We start from the raw sequence: 17,783 nt of genomic DNA, 5'->3' as shown, positions 1-17,783 counted from the left end.
TCATATAACAAGACTTTCACTACATGTTATAAAATCTACAAGTAACAAAAATGAGTACCAAAATTCATTTCACTCAACATCCTCTAGCATTAGAATTTTTACTACCAAAATACAAATAGGTAGACATGCAAAAAAAAAAAAAAAAAAAACCTCCCTTCAACAGTAAAAAGTCCTACGGAAGTATATGAAGAGTTTATCGCTTTCCACCTCCACCACCAATCTTGGGGCCCCTTGGAGCTGCTCCCTTGGAAGCACCTTTACCCTGGGTTTTCTGTGCCTTGGACACCTCCTGTTTCTTAGCCCTCTTTTCATCCTTGGTCTTCTTGATTCTTTCCTTGATCTCACTACAATATCAGAAGCATGTCATTCAAAATTCATATAATGACTACCAGTATTGGGTAATTCAGATGAAAAGTCCAATTATAACATTCAGATGCTAACTATGCCATAAGACATTATACAGAGTAGTAGCAATTGAACTCACCGCAGAGCAGCCTCCCTTGCAGCATCTCTAACTTCAGGCTTTTCAGTTCTTTTCTTCTGGATAACTTCCAATGTAGCACCAACAATAGACCTTGAATAAGGCTTCTTGGTGGCCCTTCTCCTCTTCTTCACAGCTTCCGCAGAGATATCCTGTACAAACAGAAGAAAAACCAACACAAAGACCACTATTTTAAGCACTTCATGATCAAAATCTACCAAAAGTGATTGCCCATTACACAATTACACATTAACCTGTAGTCTGTACTCTGTAGATAAGATCACAATAGAAATATGGAGAAAGGAGGGTTATTACCTTCTTATGTTGTTTCCGGTAAACGGCAGTCCAGCAGAGCTTTGCAGGCTTCAGACGGTTGTGGAAGTACCTTTTACATTTTGAATTGACAAAAAGGAAGACCTTCAAGAAAGATCATCAAAGTTTGATTAGCTTCTATGGTTCCTCAAGAATATGAAGTCAGCTGCAAAACACACCAAGTTATGAAGTGAAACTTCAACAATTATCAGAATAGCTTACCTGAGAATCTGAACGAACGAACCTGATACCCCTTCCAGGGTATATCTTTGCACCACTAAAGCGGCAAAGTTCCGTCCTGGGGTTCACAGTTTAAGCGCGACCAGGTTAATACCAAGCAAAGTACACAGCTATATATATGGAAGGGTAAAACAGATTTTAAAGAAGGGTTATGTTATTAAAAAAGAAAATTTTAAATCATAAACAGATGCACAATCACAATGTTCTCAAGAATTAAATCAATGTATAATGCCCTTAGAATCGCAATAGATAACGACCCTAAAAACATGGTTCATAAAGAAGTGTATCAGTCTAGCCCAATTTCCCAACGCAAGTTCAAGATAGAGAACTAGGTCAATAAGCGTGGTTAATTCATTCAATAGTAATTCAAAGTTCAAACAAAAGCTCAATCATCCACAACCCATCCACAAACCCCAAATCGTAATCAATATAACTCAACCCCAATCCTTTCTCCAAACCAAACCGGAACAATGAACTTATACCAACATATACATCGAATAACAAACTCAGAGCCATTAATTCCTAACTGTATTGATCCCCTCTTTACCTGATGTCCCAAGCTCCAATCCCCTATGTTTCAAACATTTTGTCCAAATAAACCCTGCCAGGCAGTCTCACTTCCCAACATACCGTCTCATTCAACTTGCCTAACAACAAAATAGGCTTAATCAAGCCACAAGTCCCACAACTTTCATTTAAATGCTTAACCCTGGGGTATTGGTATTAACAATCCATAGGCTATAATTTCTCATACCAAAACCATAGATCCTATCAATCATATGCATACAGAATAACCTTAGAATCACAGTAGATAACACCCTCTTCCAAAAACATAAAACTTCATATAGAAATGTATCAATCTAGCCCAACACAAGTTTGAGATCAAGAATTAGGTCAAAATTTGTGGCAATTTCATCCTCGAGTCAGCTCAAACAAAAGCTCAATTATCCACGACACATTCACATTTTTCTTAAACCAAAATATGACTCAAAACACCAATTCTTTCTCCAAACCATGACAATAGCTTAATAAGATGAATAAACAACCTTAGAATCATCAGTTCACAACTGCTAAAGTCTTCTCTTTACACTATCTCTTTTTCAAACATTCACTCCAGATAAACCCTGCCTGGCACTCCCAGCACTCTCACTTCTCCACATTGCGCCAACCCGAAATCCCTCAACTACAAAATAGGCTCAGCATTGCCACAATAATCAATTATAAGTTCACTCTGGGTATGCACAATCCAGTCATCCACAAGCTATCATTTATTCATTTTACAAGACGCCAAATTTACTCAATGATCCTACTAATCTGAGGCATATAAAATAATCCAGTTCCCATTTTCAAAATGACCCAAAAACACTAAATCAAAACCCCTCTTAAAACCCTAAATCCTTCAGCATTTTCCCAATCAAAATTTACAAACAACCCAAAAAACAAGCTCAAATAAGCCATTTAAACAAACTCGTCAATCCCTTGAAAAAACCCATTTCCTACACAATAAGCTGCTACATCTATAACCCATAAATTGATATTCCCAATGCAACATTTAGATTATGCAAAAACAATCAAAAAATATGATTTATAACATATTTCATCACTCTTCAAAAAAAAAACATATTTCATCAAAAATTGGCGCAAAAAATGCAAAATTACAATGAAGAAAAGGGAAGAGAGGGTCATTACTTGAGAACCATGACGACTGGCTGGCGGGGCTTACAATGATCGTCTTACAGTTGTGCTTTGCCCTGAGTCACCAAACCAGAGAGAGAGAAGCGACGAAACCCTAGCTTTATTTTTTGTGTTTGTGATTTCTTGTTTTTGTGTTACTTTGCTCAATCAAGTACCACCTACTATTCCCTCAAAAAAAAAAAAAACGTACCACCTACTAATTGGGCTCTTTTCACTTGTTTTGGGCCTTACCTTTACTAAAATAAATGTAAATGAGTATTTTTAAAATAAAAAAATTAAGGGTTAATTATTTTTCTGTGAAACTAGTTATGATAAAAGTTGTCTAAATAATTTTTACTTTTTTATAAAAAAAATTTTTAAAAAAATAAGAATATATAAAAAAAAAATCTACAAAGAGAGTGGCAAAAGGATGGTGCAAGTAAAGAACAAAAAACAGAGTAATGTAAAAGAGTTGTTTTTACCTCTAAAAGTGAATCATAAATCATTTGCCTCATTATCAATTGTATATGGAGAATAGACTTTCATCTTATGCTCGAGTATGTCTGGTATTCAAAAGTATTTTTAAGGTAATCATATTAGCTCGTTTTTAGGAATTTTGAATTGAGCAAATTAAACACTCTTAGATGCCCTTAAGGTAAGACATATTTTGTACTCCCTCCATCCTAACTCCTAAGCCAGTGCAATTATTTAAACTACCACAGCACATCAATGCTACAATACTAGAGTGGAGTGTAAAATAGCTTTTGGTCTTTCTTAACCACAGTTGAAATCTTCCGATTATTTTAGAAGACACATGTTCAGAGATTATCACAAGAAGGCACAACACATTAGCCGCAAGATATATAAATCAACCCATGTTTACATTGCCAAAGGACTAAAAAATTCCCAGCTTCAATTCCATGACCAGTGAGAAATCATCATTAGCTGCAAGCATAAGATCAGTAAATACATAACTGATTTTCAGCTGTCTTCAAGAAAAAGCATGCCTGGATAAACTTTAATTTGTATGTATTCCTAGATGACCCAGGCTCTGCCTAGATACAAGCAAGGAATGCAATTTTCTTACAGCAATTCAACTTCTACACAAAATAACAGCTGAATCTACAGAATAGAAACTTTTTGCACAATCTGAAGTCACTGGAAAATGGAAACAGGTGGAGGAGAACCACTCTTCAACCATCTAGCCGAGTTATCAGGCTGCTTTGGCAGTCTCCCTGACAAGTGATAGCTTAGCCAGCAGTCCGCATAGCTGAAGATAGGAGCCAACTCCATCGCAAATTCTCATATGGGTAAACCCAGTTTCCTGTACACATGAAAGAGAAATAAGGACTTGCACCAGAAGTGGGGAATGTGAAGGTCAACAACAAGTCCTACAAGCATATACTCATACCTTCATGAATTCCAACTTCAAATACTCGGCCATGTCATAGTTTTTAACAACGCGGAAAAGTGTAGTGATTATGTCAGTAGGGGAGTAACCCATATCATAGAGGCCTTTCATACCAGAACAAGCATCATCAAACTTTCCTTCAAGCACATTTCGGATCATGTTCTTAACGTGCAAAGGATGAGGCTGATCACAAACCTGTCAGACCAAAGATAATACACAATCAGATAACAATAACCAATTTTCTGACATAAGCTAAAAAACACAGTTTTCAGAAGCAACCTTAAAGACATTTTCCTGGTTGACAAATCGGAATCCACTGAAGGTAGCCTGCAAGTTATTCAGAGCTTGCCGCATATCACCATCAGCAGTGAAGATTATAGCTTCAAGACCTTCTGGAACATATGGAACCTTTATTGCCAATACACACAAAAGCCTATTTCAGCAATAGAAATTGAGCAAACCAACATGCAATGCATGGAAATGAAGAGGGGGAGGAGGGAGAAGACTGATGTAACAAGAACAAACCTAGCCACTCTTTAGCATTCATACTTCATAGTAACAAAATGCAGTCCACAGACTAATTAATAAAGACTAAAAAGTAATGACAATCATAAAGTACGATATCTAGATGAGCCTCAGCGATGATTATCGCAACTCATAAAGTCATAAGCCAATAATTTATCCCCAAATAACAACACTAAGTGAAAGCAAATCTACATAAAAACTAACACCCAACAATCCATCTTCAGCTAAAGTGAGTTGACAGAAGGAGACTACCTGTTCGGCCTCAATGATTATCATGAGACGACCAAGAATTTCTTGATCTGACAACCTTGTAAATCGGACCAATGCACATCTACTCTGAATTGGCTCAATGATTTTTGAAGATGTATTACACGCAAGTGCAAAGCGAGTAGTGTTTGAGTATATTTCCATTGTCCTTCTCAAAGCTTGTTGAGCTCCAGATGTCATGCTGTTTCAATCCAATATAGCCCCAAAATTCGAAAAAGGAACACATAAAGTCACAAAAGGAGTGTCAGAAATCAGAAATGATGAACATAGCACATTTAGAATATCTCAGTACAGTTTTACCTGTCAGCTTCATCCAATATAACTATCTTGTGTCGCCCAGGAGGGAGAGTAACTTTCTTCTGCGCAAACATTTTAATTTTGTTCCTGACAACATCAATTCCCCTAAAAAAAGGAAAAAAGTGCAGTAAGTATCTAAGAGACCCTTGTGAGCAGTAATAGCATCTTTCGAGAGGAAGAAGAGAAAGGGGGAGGGGGGGGGGGGGGTAGGAATACCTATCATCTGAGGCATTCAACTCCAGAACTCCTTCCTTGCAGTTTGGTCCTAAAAGTTCATGTGCAAGAGCGAGTATGCTTGTTGTTTTTCCTGTACCTGGGGGACCCTAAACATCCAAATGGTGTCTCATCAATATACGACATAGAGCATATAAAGTAACTCCATCACCATAATAATTAAAGGTGGACATACAGTCATTCAGTCCATTCTATACATAGGCAAAATCTGTTTGCATAACCCCATCTTCCCATGTACTGCTTAGGAGCGATTATACAATTCACAAGATACCGTAATCAATAGTGGTTATGCTCGTGATAATTAAAACCTTCGATATCCCAGCACAGGACAGGACAAGAAAAGGGGGAAGAAAAGGATCAAACTTTAAGCTTCCCTCTTTCCTTCAGTAAATTCAGTAAATTGTTTACCTACCCTAATTCTGCCTTTTATGAATCTAAACCATTGGATAACTATCTTAACACATCAAAAACAGCAATTTGCACTATTTTGCAGTAAAACTGCACACAACAATCAACATTTTCACAACAAACATTCCAAGAATGTATTACAAATGACTTCATTCGATTACATTAATTACAAAATTGCTAACTAAAATACCCATTAGGGTTTCAATCAAAACAAGGAAAATCAATACAAACACAGAATATAGCACTAAAAAAAAGCCAAACCCAGTTATCTAGTACTAAATTTGCAGAAAAAAGCTCCAATTTCAGAAATTCCCCAAGAAAAAACCCAGATATAAAAATGGCGGGAAAACAAAAAATTGCAAAACCCATCCAAATACCAGTGACATTCAACAAAATTAACTAATTTCAGACATACAAATTGTACAATTTTGCCTATTTTATTCAGATTGAAAAAGAGGGGAAGAAAGAAAGTACGGCCAGGATGAGGTTAGGCATGTTGCCGTCGCGAGCAATGACTTGGAGACGAGAGACAGCATCTTCGTTGCCGACGATGTCGGAAACTTTGCTGGGTCTGTACTTCTCAACCCATGGTACCTCGTACCCGCTATTCGATGAAGAAGACGCCATTGCTAATTGCTATTCCCACTATCAAAGCTCAAGTGCTCAACCCAATTTTCTCACTAACGAGTGTTTTATGAGTAGGAGTTTGATTTTAGGGCGAAAAATATAGTCAGCACTAGGGGTGATAATGAGACTGAGCTATTCGTGAACTATTCGAGCTCGATTCGGTCAAAGCTCGGTCAAAGCTCGATTCGTGGTGGCTCGACTCGGGTTTGAGCTCGGCTCGAGACCTTAACGAGCCAAGCTGAGTTATGCCAAGTTCGGCTCGAAAGTTCGTGAACAAACTCGATTATTTTTTTCATATAAAGAAATCATGTATATAAATATAAATATATTTATCAATAGATATTACACAATATTAAGTTAGTGTTTTCATTATTAAAAAAATAAACTTGTTGTAAAATAAAAAAAAATTAATAATAAACAATAAAGAAGACAAGTAAACTAGGGATAAGAATAAATCAAGTTTGTTCGTAAACAGTTCGAGTTCGGCTCGGTCAACGCTTAGTCAAAGCTCGGCTCGGTCAAAGCTCGACTCTTAAAGGTTTGAACTCGGTTCGAGTTCGAACAAATTTAAACGATCACGAGCCAAGCTGACCATAGTTCGGGCTCGGCTCGCCCGATTAGCACCCCTAGTCAGCACATAAGGGAGGCCCGCCCTTAAGAAGAAAAGTCAAAGGTCCTCTTCTTTAGAGCTCCGCTGACCGCTGCATTCTCTGTTCAAATCTGCTCCGCTTTACGTAGAAATTATAGGCCTAACTTTACACTAACCTAAAGAGTACCAAAGTTTATCAAGGGGTAAAGTAATACGAGTACTTGTATATTCAAGTATATAATTAGGGGTATAGTTGGTCGTGTACAACTTTGCTAATGGAAATAAATGGTGTTAAATTGACATGCGTAAGTAGATGTCATATTCTTGATATCTCTGTTCATAATAACTTTAGATCAACTAGAATTGTTTTTAAGGATAAAATAGGCAATAATATAGTTAATCGTGCTTATAATCTTGATACCTCCTCCTATTATTGCGAAAGTTACGGTTCTCCGCTCTCCATAACAGTCTTTTGTTATTCAAATTATGATTTGATTGTACAGTGACCTTCCTAAAATGCTCCTAATTTTTTCCCCATTAAATGATTTTAGGCATTTTCTAAAGTAGATTGCATTAGTTTCTACGCCCAACACACTATTTTACGTCATTCAACTCAATACCTTAAAACTATTTGTCGGTCAGACCAATACAATTAAGGTATACGAGTATGGAATTATTTTATGAAATTTAGATTCAATTCTCCTTACCTTATTTTCTCTTTTTTTTTCAAAGGGTTATTTTCACTTATTTTATGTCTAATAAGTTCGAATTAGGTATAAGAAAGACAAGAAATAATAAATTTAGATAAGATAAAATGAGAGCTAATAAGTTCATACTATAAGAGAAGTTTAAATTAAAGAAATAAAGATAATAGATAAGTGAAATACAATTGAGAACATTACCTTATTTTGTATGATAGGATTTGAAATAACTAATTGTACATAGAATTGGTTTTAAAATGTCTATCTAAATCTTAATTTGCTTGAAATATCAATAGGTAAAGTAGATTAAATCAAAGAAGATTTTTTTTTTTTTTTTTTATTTTGAACGGAAATCAAAGAAGACTTTATGTGACATGATCATATGCTAAATTGTATAGACGCGCTTTCTAGTGGCCAAATATCCAAGATTAACAAGCCTTTTTTTGACAAGAAAAGGCTTAAGGACCCGTTCACATTTACTTAATTTCAGTTTAGTTCAGCTCTAATTAGTTCAGTTCAGTTCAATTTAGCTCCAATCAATTCAGTTCAGTTCAGCTCCAATCAGTTCAGTTCAGTTTAGCTCAATTTAGAAAATGTGAACCGTATAAATTTGCAATAAAGATCCAAATCACATAATCACATTACACTTAACTTTTCCATCACCGTCATCTACATGAACACACCCTATCCTCCGAACAATAGACCCCACCACACCAACCACCCAACCCAAAATACTCCATCACTCGAACACTAAAACCCAAAAACCCTTTATTTTAAAAACTTAAATTAAAAAATTATTTAAGTGTCCCAGAAAATTCCACACTCCATCACACGACACCGTTTCAAACCTCCAATGTCAAGCCTCGATGCGACGCCGTTTCTGTCACCGGTAACCCCCGACCTACCGGCGACGATGAGAGCGCAGGGGCTCCGCCACGCAGCGCGGATGATACGGCGCGCAAGCAGCGGTCGAAGGTCGATGAGAGCTCCATCAATGGCGGTCAGAGAAACGGCGGCGCAGGAGATTGAAGAGAGACAAATTGATTGGGCTTATTCTTCCCCTGTTGTTGCGCTTGACGCTGCTTGGAATACCGCCTTTGTGTTAGCTGCTTCTGCTGCGCTTTTTCTCACTTGGTCGGATTCTCTTCGTCTTCCTCTTAGGGTTTGGATTGCTGGTTATGCTCTTCAGTGTCTTCTCCATGTTTTCTGTGTTTCTGTTGAGTTTCGTCGGAGGAGGAGGGTTCGGAATGCTGTCGAACACGGTGATGATTACTTTGAGGAATCCAGGTGATTATTTGTTGATTATGATTGGATCATTTGTTTGGAATTTAGGAAACATTTTATTATTATAGTATGTTTTTTTGGAAGTATGTGGTTAAGATTACAATTTGATGATGTGCAATAATTTTAATTTTGAAATAACCTAAAAGCTGAGAAATGTGCGGATGATATTCATGACATATCAAGATTTTGTGTCTATATATTTAGTAATTTCGAGTCTACGATGGTATGTATGTGTTTATTTCCTTTGTTTCACTGGAATTTGCTAGTTTGCAACACTTGCATGTTGCAAGAGACGTGGTTTGGTAATCCATGTGATTATACAAAGAGTAAGTTTGGAATATACTTCCTTTGACACATCTCTTTTTTCATGTTTGCCAACGCACAATTTTAATGATTAATATTTCTAATTATCAATATGTAAAAATTACGAAAAGTTGATAGTATGAAAATATATATATAGAGACGGGTTGGCAGGTTGCAGTGATAAGTGTTAATATCCAAAAGTATCAAAGTGTTGCATTTTTAGTGAAATGGAGGATATTTGATGCAAATTGTGTTATCCATATCATATTGGCCAAAAATTTTGAAAGAGAAGTTAAGTATGACCAATGTTATTTTAATCATTTTGGGTACAAATTTTTTTTCCCCCGACTTTCTTTCAAAATAGTCCCTTGTTTTGCAATAAATTTATCCGAGATCAATTAGATGGAGCTCAGGTTATTTTATTTATTTATTTATATGATTTTTTTTTTCAAGATTTTTTACATTTGATGTAGGAGATCCACAAAGGACGTTGATGTGAACATGTTTGGTTTCAATTCTTAGGTTTTACCTTAAGCAATTAAAGTAGGTGGCATCCGCTTGTAGGACGGTATGTTAAAAGTTGTGAGATATGGATACTAGAAGTTGTTCTAATTATATACTATAGCATAAGAGGAGATGCTGCTTCTTTGAGATATAAGAACTTAAGATAATCTTTAGACCCTTGTATAGCATCGGGCGAAAGAAATCTATGAGAGGAATGAATGTAGTTGAGATGTGTGCAAGCTGCCAAGTTATATTATTAGGGCAGATACACTACATAAAGGCGCTTTTTTTATTTATTAATTTTTTTTAAGATTTTTTTTTATTGATCTTTACTTTACTGCAATTATTTTTTTCCGATTGAAATTATTTTTTGTGGAAAACTGATTTTTGTTAAACAAATTTATTTGTCTCATGTATTCTGACTGAAAGATGCTAATCAAAACTTATTTTTTTAAGCCCAGCAAAACTGATTTTAACTGAATATAATTTTCTTGAGAAAAGGAAGGTCCAAAACATGTGGATGAAGGTGTAAGGGATGTTCTGGCTCTAAATTATGTGGATGTTTCGGCTTTGTACAATGGTGAAAGATGGATTTATGTGCCTGTCCACAGGGATTTTGTGACTTCATTTAGACTTTTTTCTCACTGTTGTCACTCTATGGAGGTTTCTTAAATTCTGATCCTGTCAAATTGTATCTTCAATGGTGGTTATACATATTTGAACAGAAAGAATACATTGACATTTGGCCAATTAGCCTGTGGCAGTAGTAAATTGACTAAATTCTGCTCTAAATTAAAAATTTATTTCTTTATCTTTATTAATTACTACCTCCGTTAACGGTTATTTGCAACATTTACTAAAAAGGGGTGCTAACTATTATTTGCAACAAACTTATTTCTTTCCTATTTTAGTAACTTTAGTCTGTCAAAATGACCAAAATACCCTCATTTAATCATTATTAACACATAAAACTATACATAATTACAAATCATTTTAACTCTAATCTAAATTAATTATCTAAGCCTTCCCACCCTAATAATCAGATTAATTTCAATTCATCTCCCCATTATCTTTCTCTCTCCTCCTTCATCTTCTTCATCTCTCACCAAATTCCAGATCTGGTTGTTCATTAATGGTTTGCTTGAATTCGTGGTTCCATTTGGTGGTTTAAGGGTGGGTTTGCAGGTTTGTGGGGGTGGATCGTGGCTTTCGGTGGTCTTGGTTGATTTTGGTGGTTAGTAGGGGGTGATTTTGGTGGGTTTCGATTGTTCTTCGTTCTTCGTTGATCGTGGATTTCGGTGGTTCTTCATTGATATTGGTGGTTTGTGGGGGGTGGATCGTGGGTTTCGGTGGTTCTTCGTTGATTTTGGTGTTTCGTGGGGGTGGTTTTGGTGGTTCGTCGAAGGGTTTCGGTGGGGGTGGTTTTGGTGGTTTGTTAAAGGGTTTCGGTAGGGGTGGTTTTGGTGGTTCGTCGAAGGGTTTCAGTGGTTCACCGTTGGTTTGCCTGATTCGTAGTTGAATACCGGTGGTTTTGGTGGTGGTTTTGGGTTATGGGTTTCGATGGCTTTGGTGGTTCCGATGGTTTTTGGTGGTTTCAGTTTGGTGGTTCTGGGTTTTTGTGTAATTTCCTTTTTTTTTTTTTTTTTTGGTAGTAACATTAATATTAAGGGCTTAAGCATATGCCCTTACTTTTCAATAATCACACTTAAAAACTTTTGCCTAGGAGTCCGCGCATGTCCCTTTCGTTGCAAATAACTGTTAACGGAGGTAGTACATACTTGTAGAGGAAGGTCTGTTACACAACTTTAAGAGTTATTTACTCATATTCTCCAATTATAGTCATTATACTATTCTTTGGAGTTATTTTATTATTTTATTTAATTTTGGTAACCGAGATATTGGGTTATAAGCACTAATGCACTTTGCTTGTGGTTTCTTTTGCAGTACCAAGATAAAGCATTTGGAATCTGCAAATACATTGTTTTCATTTATGTGGTGGATACTTGGATTTTATTGGATATGTGTGGGTGGCCAAGTCTTGCAGCAAGACTCCCCCACGCTTTACTGGTATGCTCTGGTTCAGATTCATTCTTTTGTTAGAGTTTGAAATGAGGTGTTAAGTAATACAGAGTATGATATCTACGTTCACCTTGTGATGGAGCTTGCAGGCTTTGCATAGCATTCTTGGTTCTCGATCTGTTTTTTGTCATCTTCTGCGTGGTCCTGGCGTCTGTTATTGCTGCTGCAGTTTGCTGTTGCCTTCCATGTATTATTGCTATCTTATATGTTTTGGCAGATCGGGTAACTCTCTATCATGCTTATTTCTTGTTCCTCACTTTAGTTTTCACTTTACAAACGGCCTGCTTATTCCTTGATGTTAACACAAACTCCAATTCTTCTGTAAGACTATCTCATGGGAAGTTAGCACGAGACATGCTCTTTGTAAAATTATTACTGGCATTATTAATTTTCTGCATGATAAGGGGTGATATTGTGCATGTTTCGGGTGTATTGAAAGTTTTGGTCGCTTTTCTTGGCATTTATTGTTGTGTTAGTTGCTTATTTGCTTATTTGCTTATTTCACACGACTCACAGAAACCTTTCCCCAAGACAGGTGAATGAAAGACACTTCTAAAGAGCTTGATAAATTATCATTGTTTTCTAGCCTGAGCACCCTCAAAAGTTGCCATAAAGGCAGGCTTCCAAATTCAAGTGTTTGATTTTATTGGTAATTTACATTCCTGTGGCTTATAAATATAGCTTTACTTCTTTAGGTGGTCTTATTTGGTGATTGGATTGAGGGAAATTATTCAAGGAGTAAAGCAGGTCTCAAATTATGGAGGTTGCAGATCAGTAGAGGGGCACTTCGTGCTTGAGCATAGAGTTAGAAACCTCATTTTGGGGGTAGTTTATGACTAAAGGGGAGTGCTAATGATTGTATACTTATTTCATTATTTGTATGTAATTGGCTCCTACTACCTCCGATATTAATTCTCCTCATGCCAAGCATACTATTGATAACTAATGCCATATGGTGGATGATATTGGAGTTGGTGTTAATGCCAAATTGGAGCAATGGAGACAAAAATAAGAAACTTTGGAGTTTAGACTAAGTTATAGCAAGACTGAGTGCATGTAATGTAGTATTAACATTATGAGGAATTCAAATGGGGATTAGTAACATTGGATGTTAAGGACGTGCCATGAAAGTGTTTTAAATACCTTGGGTTGATTTTGGAGAAGTTAATTAAGATGTAACATGTAACACGCATGAAAGTGTAATGTATTGCGTGATTGAAGCATACTTTTGAAGTTAAAGGATTTTTTTAATCAGTCATCTATTAGATGAATGTTATATGGGCCAGAACGTTCATGAAGGATCATATGAGGAAGATGAGAATAATAGAGATGGGTATGTTGGAACACCTTAAAAAATATAATTAGAAATGAAGATATTAGGAGGAAAGTTGGAGTTTCAGATATTGAAGATAATATAAGGCAGGGGGAAGACCAAAGATAATTTGGATGGAAGGAGTTGAGGACATGTAGAAGCTGGGTTTGCATTTGCATATTACTCGGGTAGAAGGGAATGGAAGGATAGGATCATGGTTGGCAAGTATTGGAGATAAATTTTGGTTCATGTAACTATATTTTGGATCTAGGCTTTGATTGTTGTTATTATTGTATAATTTGAGCATGGAGCTTAGAGCATGGACAATGGTGACTTGATTAGGGCCCTGGTTCCTCTCTTCTTATGACTTTGGGGATCTTATTGCAATGGTGACTTTAGTCCGCAGAGTTTCAGTGGCCGACTCCACAAAATGGTGGGTTAAGACAGGAATCAATCGGAATCAATGCGTGTCACTACGCAGGTTCCACTAATGTATTAGTGTCCAAATTGATGCATTTGTAGTTGTACCTGAATGCAAGTTTTGTGTGGTTATTGTCTCAGACTGGGGTAACAAGTATTAATGTCAGATTGTGGATCCAACGAGCGCACAATTTAGGACACTCTATAATCGTGTCAAATGTGAAACAATTCTAAAACATATGCTTGCTGAGCAAGTAATTAACACACTTTTCTAGTTAAAATTTTCAAAAGTGCTTGAACTATAGAATTATCAAGTCTTAAGTATGGCTTACTGGCTGAAGTAATAATCGAAAATTAAGAGTAACACCTACTAGAACATGGAAACTCCCACTGTGTGTGTAAAACTTATATCATGTAAGAAGGTAAATATACTGGCATTTGTTATTCGTAAAGCGAAATAGAATATAGAAGTAGGACACGAGAAGGTTTATGCCCACCTTATTTATGAAACAACCTACTGAGTAGGAAATGATCTAGTTAACTGTGTGTGATGCTTTATCAAACGTCTGTTCACCTTTAAAGCTTTTTGCCTCTTGCATCACTAATATAGAAATATATGCCTTACAAATTAGCATTCGAAGCTAATGTTTCATTCTTGTCTTTGATGGAAAACAATTCACTGGATGTTATTAGATTTCACTCATTTCAGGACAAATCTTATCTGCAATGACTGCCAACATTACCCTGGTTGAAATTCTTAACCTGTTCCCTGTATTCCTGTACTAGAGATTTTTCACACACTGGTCCTATGTCATCTGGGACAAGCTGTGGGCTGATATGAGATGTTAAATTTTCAATTGAGTACTTCAAATAATTAAGGATTCTTGTTTTCTACGAGCTTGCTGCGCCTTCCCCCCCCCCCCCCCCCCCTCCCCGCTCTCATCTATGTACTCCTGTTTCTGCCACTGAGTAGCTACCATGTCGTGCCTACTCACTAGTCCAAGTCTATATACTTGCAAGAAGATGCAACCTTTGTTGCCTTCATAATTCTCAACTCTCAAGTGTGATGATGCTGAGTACCAAACTCTAGAGCCAATGCCAATTGTATTCTACTATTCTGTAGCCTAAACTAGATGTCATGTTTCATACAATAGCTTCGACCTCTTAATTTAAAGTAAGAATCTGCTAGGTTTCTTCTTATGTCTTATTTGAGGTAATAACAGTCTGCTAATCATAAGATGACAGGTCAAATGCTTAAATTTGCTATGAATATCTTTATTTTTTTTTTTGAAACAATGAATATCTTTACTTAATTAGTGGATAACTTTTAATTGTGATATAATGTTTAATTTTAATGAACTAGAACTTTCGGCTATTGCTGCTGCTGAAATTTATTGCTGTTACTAGTTCACTCGGCATGTTTTTCTTTTCTATATATTCCCAATTGTGATAAATTTGCTGCGGTTTGAAGCAGGCGGGAGCATCCAAAGAAGACATTGATCTCCTAAAAAAATATACATTCCACAGGGATGATAGCAAGAATAAAATTGATGAGGAAACAGAAGAATCAAGTGGAGGGATAATGAAGGAGTGTGGAACAGAGTGCCCTATTGAACGTACTTTAACTGCAGAGGATGCTGTATGTTTTCTTATTAACATACAATTTCTATGTCATCTTACTTTCTATGTTATCTACTTGACATTCCTAGAAATTTTTGTATGCTTATTTCCTAATTGCACACCAAAGGGTAAGTTTATCATGTGATTTAAGAGTAATGCACCAACAGAAGAGTCTTCCTTAAGCCCTTTTAGCAACTGCCACTGTAGGAACCATGCTGCTCCCAGGATTCTTGTTAAATTTCTGCTACAATCTTAAGTTCTTAACCAATCCTATGCTGTAGAGTGAAAGCCAAGTTTGTCAGTGCAAAGTTATAAAGATGGGGCTTGTGTTAGTGTGAAGTATGAATGTGTAAACTTAATAAGATGTTAGTGACACTTGCCTTTTTGTTTTTTAAAATAAGATATTATTGAAATAAAGTTTCTTCCTCTGTTAGCTTTCCTTTAGTTTTAAATAATTAGTCCAATGTCATGAGAATTTTTCCTTCCATTTCTGGCTTGTTTTGGAATTGAATTTAATTGTCATCAAAATTATCTGGAGTGCTGTAAGGATTTGTCTCTGGTTTAAGAGGATTTAAATAGCTGTTTTTCCATTCCAGATAATTTGGGGTGATACAGGCCATACAGCAAATAGAGTGATAGAGAGGTCCTGCGGATGTGTTTTGAATGACACATCAAGTTATTTGAGGGCGCACATATGATCGGGGAAGGAACCTTAGGGAGGGGTGGTTGTTTCTTAATGAACCAAGAGTCACAGTTTCTTAACAGTAATATGGATTACAGTTTGGCTGTCGAAGTGTTTTTTTTTTTCCTTTTCTTTCTTTTCTGGTTTTGGATGTGCTTTTGGGTGTCAATGAAGACTATCTTCCTCGGCATATGTTTCTAGTTGCATTGCTTTTGAGGATGGTTAAGGTAGGTCCACCGTGAACTATAGGTTCAAACTTTGGACTTAGTGCGGAGTCAGAAGGTAGATGGTTATATCTGGAACTGCAATTGTAATGGCAACTTGATGAATGGGGAATTGCCTGAAGTTCTCATTAAAACTTTGATCAAAGATCTAAATGCCGGTGGATTAGGTATGGTGAAAAATTCTAGGTTGCTAGCTAGTTAAAAATGAAGCACAAATGAAGTAGAGCAGAGGTGAGGATACCTTACATGAAGTGCATCCCTGCTAGGAAGCACAGAATTATAAAACTAGGTGCTTTGGAATCTGGAATTAGTGAATGTGGCGGTTATTGGAGACATTAGATTAGCACAAAGTTAGATTTACATAAGATGGACACATTAGAAAATGATACTCCGATCTTTAGTGATTAGGTCTGAGAGTAGCAACTAGCAAGATCAATTGGTTAAATAAAAAAAGAGGACCTGAGACTTGGGGACAGGTGACCAAACATGACTTCACTCATAAAGCCTTGAAGGCTATAGAGTGTGTACAGTTTGGTAGCGCTGTTTCAGCTCCTTCATTGCCATTTCAGTCATGTTTTTCTATTTCCCTTTGTTATTTCTTGTTGATTTGTTTCCTCAATCTGTTACCAGTTCATTTTTTACTCCAACATTATTGCTAGAATACATTTACTCATTTTCTGCTGTTATATTTGCCATCTCTGTGACTGTCTTAGACTCTTAAGTCATTATTACTAATCTGTTGGTGTAATCTTTGAAAGAATGTCTTTTCTTGTGGCCTTGTGGAAGTAACCTATCCGGTATACTGTTTAGGTGATGTCTTCTTTGGCTGTTATCATTTTTTTTTTAAATATATTATTTTTTTTTAATGAAAGAGAAAGGCTGTTATTGTTCTTGTTTACAATTATAGGCATTCCTTCAATGGATTTTAAAAACTTCATGTTCATATATGACATTTTAAATAAACCTTTTGACTCTTTTTAATGCAACTAAAATCTATCTGTTTCAGGAATGTTGCATTTGCTTATCTGCATATGAAGATGGCATTGAGCTTAGAGAGCTTCCTTGTGGTCACCATTTCCACAGCTCTTGTGTGGAGAAGTGGCTACATATCAATTCCACCTGCCCGCTTTGCAAGTATGATATATCGAAGCGTTACAGTCCAGATGGGGAAGTTTAGACTTTTTAGGAGTGAAGATTTCATTGTGCAATTCATTGCAATAGGTTAAAATGTTGTATGTGTAAATAAATCTAAGTTTATACCTTCATATCTGCTTTTTTTTATAGATAGAATAAGCCTTGAGCCTGTAATCTCCCTAGTAATATACAAAGTATATGTTATTTTAAGGGTTTTAGTGTTGTAAATGAATTTTTTCATGGTTGCAATATATAATTGCTTCAATACCCATATGAGCAACTTATCTTTGCTTATGTTTTATCCTTGTTTGAAAGATCATTCATTAACCCTTAACTAACTTAAAGGCATTTTGTCTTTCTAAACTGCTTTATTTGGTACTTAAAGACTTAAAGATATCTTTTGCATTTTGGATGGCTTCTAATGTACAAATTTAACTATTAAAATATACAGAGTA

At 36.1% G+C, this 17,783-nt stretch overlaps 3 protein-coding genes across 4 annotated transcripts; 1 reads left to right on the top strand and 2 right to left on the bottom strand.

The window, feature by feature from the left end:
• On the bottom strand, positions 1–2,878 carry LOC145597928 (large ribosomal subunit protein eL24-like). Its single transcript, XM_081654200.1, has 5 exons — positions 2,723–2,878; positions 1,016–1,091; positions 797–898; positions 485–633; positions 1–344 (listed from the first exon to the last, which is right to left on the bottom strand). Exons 1-5 carry the CDS (start codon positions 2,731–2,733, stop codon positions 194–196), a joined length of 489 nt encoding a protein of 162 aa, XP_081510326.1. The 5' UTR covers positions 2,734–2,878; the 3' UTR covers positions 1–193.
• Positions 2,879–3,563: 685 nt separating this feature from the next.
• On the bottom strand, positions 3,564–6,521 carry LOC145598689 (replication factor C subunit 2). The gene is made up of 7 exons (XM_081655068.1): positions 6,324–6,521; positions 5,424–5,530; positions 5,211–5,312; positions 4,896–5,091; positions 4,398–4,526; positions 4,119–4,313; positions 3,564–4,031 (listed from the first exon to the last, which is right to left on the bottom strand). Exons 1-7 carry the CDS (start codon positions 6,474–6,476, stop codon positions 3,921–3,923), a joined length of 993 nt encoding a protein of 330 aa, XP_081511194.1. The 5' UTR covers positions 6,477–6,521; the 3' UTR covers positions 3,564–3,920.
• Positions 6,522–8,546: 2,025 nt separating this feature from the next.
• Positions 8,547–17,599, top strand: LOC145597469 (E3 ubiquitin-protein ligase At4g11680-like). 2 transcript variants are annotated; one of them, XM_081653649.1, is made up of 5 exons: positions 8,547–9,053; positions 11,802–11,924; positions 12,026–12,158; positions 15,143–15,307; positions 17,201–17,599. In XM_081653649.1, exons 1-5 carry the CDS (start codon positions 8,620–8,622, stop codon positions 17,369–17,371), a joined length of 1,026 nt encoding a protein of 341 aa, XP_081509775.1. In that variant the 5' UTR covers positions 8,547–8,619; the 3' UTR covers positions 17,372–17,599. The 2 variants fall into 2 exon arrangements, with proteins under 2 accessions (XP_081509775.1, XP_081509774.1); XM_081653648.1 differs by having other exon boundaries at positions 15,140–15,307.
• Positions 17,600–17,783: the final 184 nt, after the last annotated feature.

Source organism: Chenopodium album, chromosome 20, assembly GCF_948465745.1.
Source record: "Chenopodium album chromosome 20, dcCheAlbu1.1, whole genome shotgun sequence".
NCBI lineage: Eukaryota > Viridiplantae > Streptophyta > Magnoliopsida > Caryophyllales > Amaranthaceae > Chenopodium > Chenopodium album.
The sequence above is the reverse complement of the archived record's forward strand: the minus strand, read 5'-3'. Positions and strand labels throughout refer to the sequence as shown.

Excerpts from the sequence above, each read along its gene's own strand:
- LOC145598689 (XM_081655068.1), bottom strand. The coding sequence starts at position 6,476 with ATGGCGTCTTCTTCATCGAATAGCGGGTACGAGGTACCATGGGTTGAG. Across the intron at positions 5,092-5,210 it reads ATATTGGATGAAGCTGACAG|CATGACATCTGGAGCTCAAC; the intron begins GTAAAACTGTAC and ends GGATTGAAACAG. Across the intron at positions 4,032-4,118 it reads TGAAGTTGGAATTCATGAAG|GAAACTGGGTTTACCCATAT; the intron begins GTATGAGTATAT and ends TCATGTGTACAG.
- LOC145597928 (XM_081654200.1), bottom strand. Across the intron at positions 899-1,015 it reads TCGTTCGTTCAGATTCTCAG|GTCTTCCTTTTTGTCAATTC; the intron begins GTAAGCTATTCT and ends TCTTTCTTGAAG. Across the intron at positions 345-484 it reads GCAAGGGAGGCTGCTCTGCG|TGAGATCAAGGAAAGAATCA; the intron begins GTGAGTTCAATT and ends CTGATATTGTAG.
- LOC145597469 (XM_081653648.1), top strand. The coding sequence starts at position 8,620 with ATGTCAAGCCTCGATGCGACGCCGTTTCTGTCACCGGTAACCCCCGAC. Across the intron at positions 9,054-11,801 it reads GATTACTTTGAGGAATCCAG|TACCAAGATAAAGCATTTGG; the intron begins GTGATTATTTGT and ends TTTCTTTTGCAG. Across the intron at positions 15,308-17,200 it reads CTTTAACTGCAGAGGATGCT|GAATGTTGCATTTGCTTATC; the intron begins GTATGTTTTCTT and ends TATCTGTTTCAG.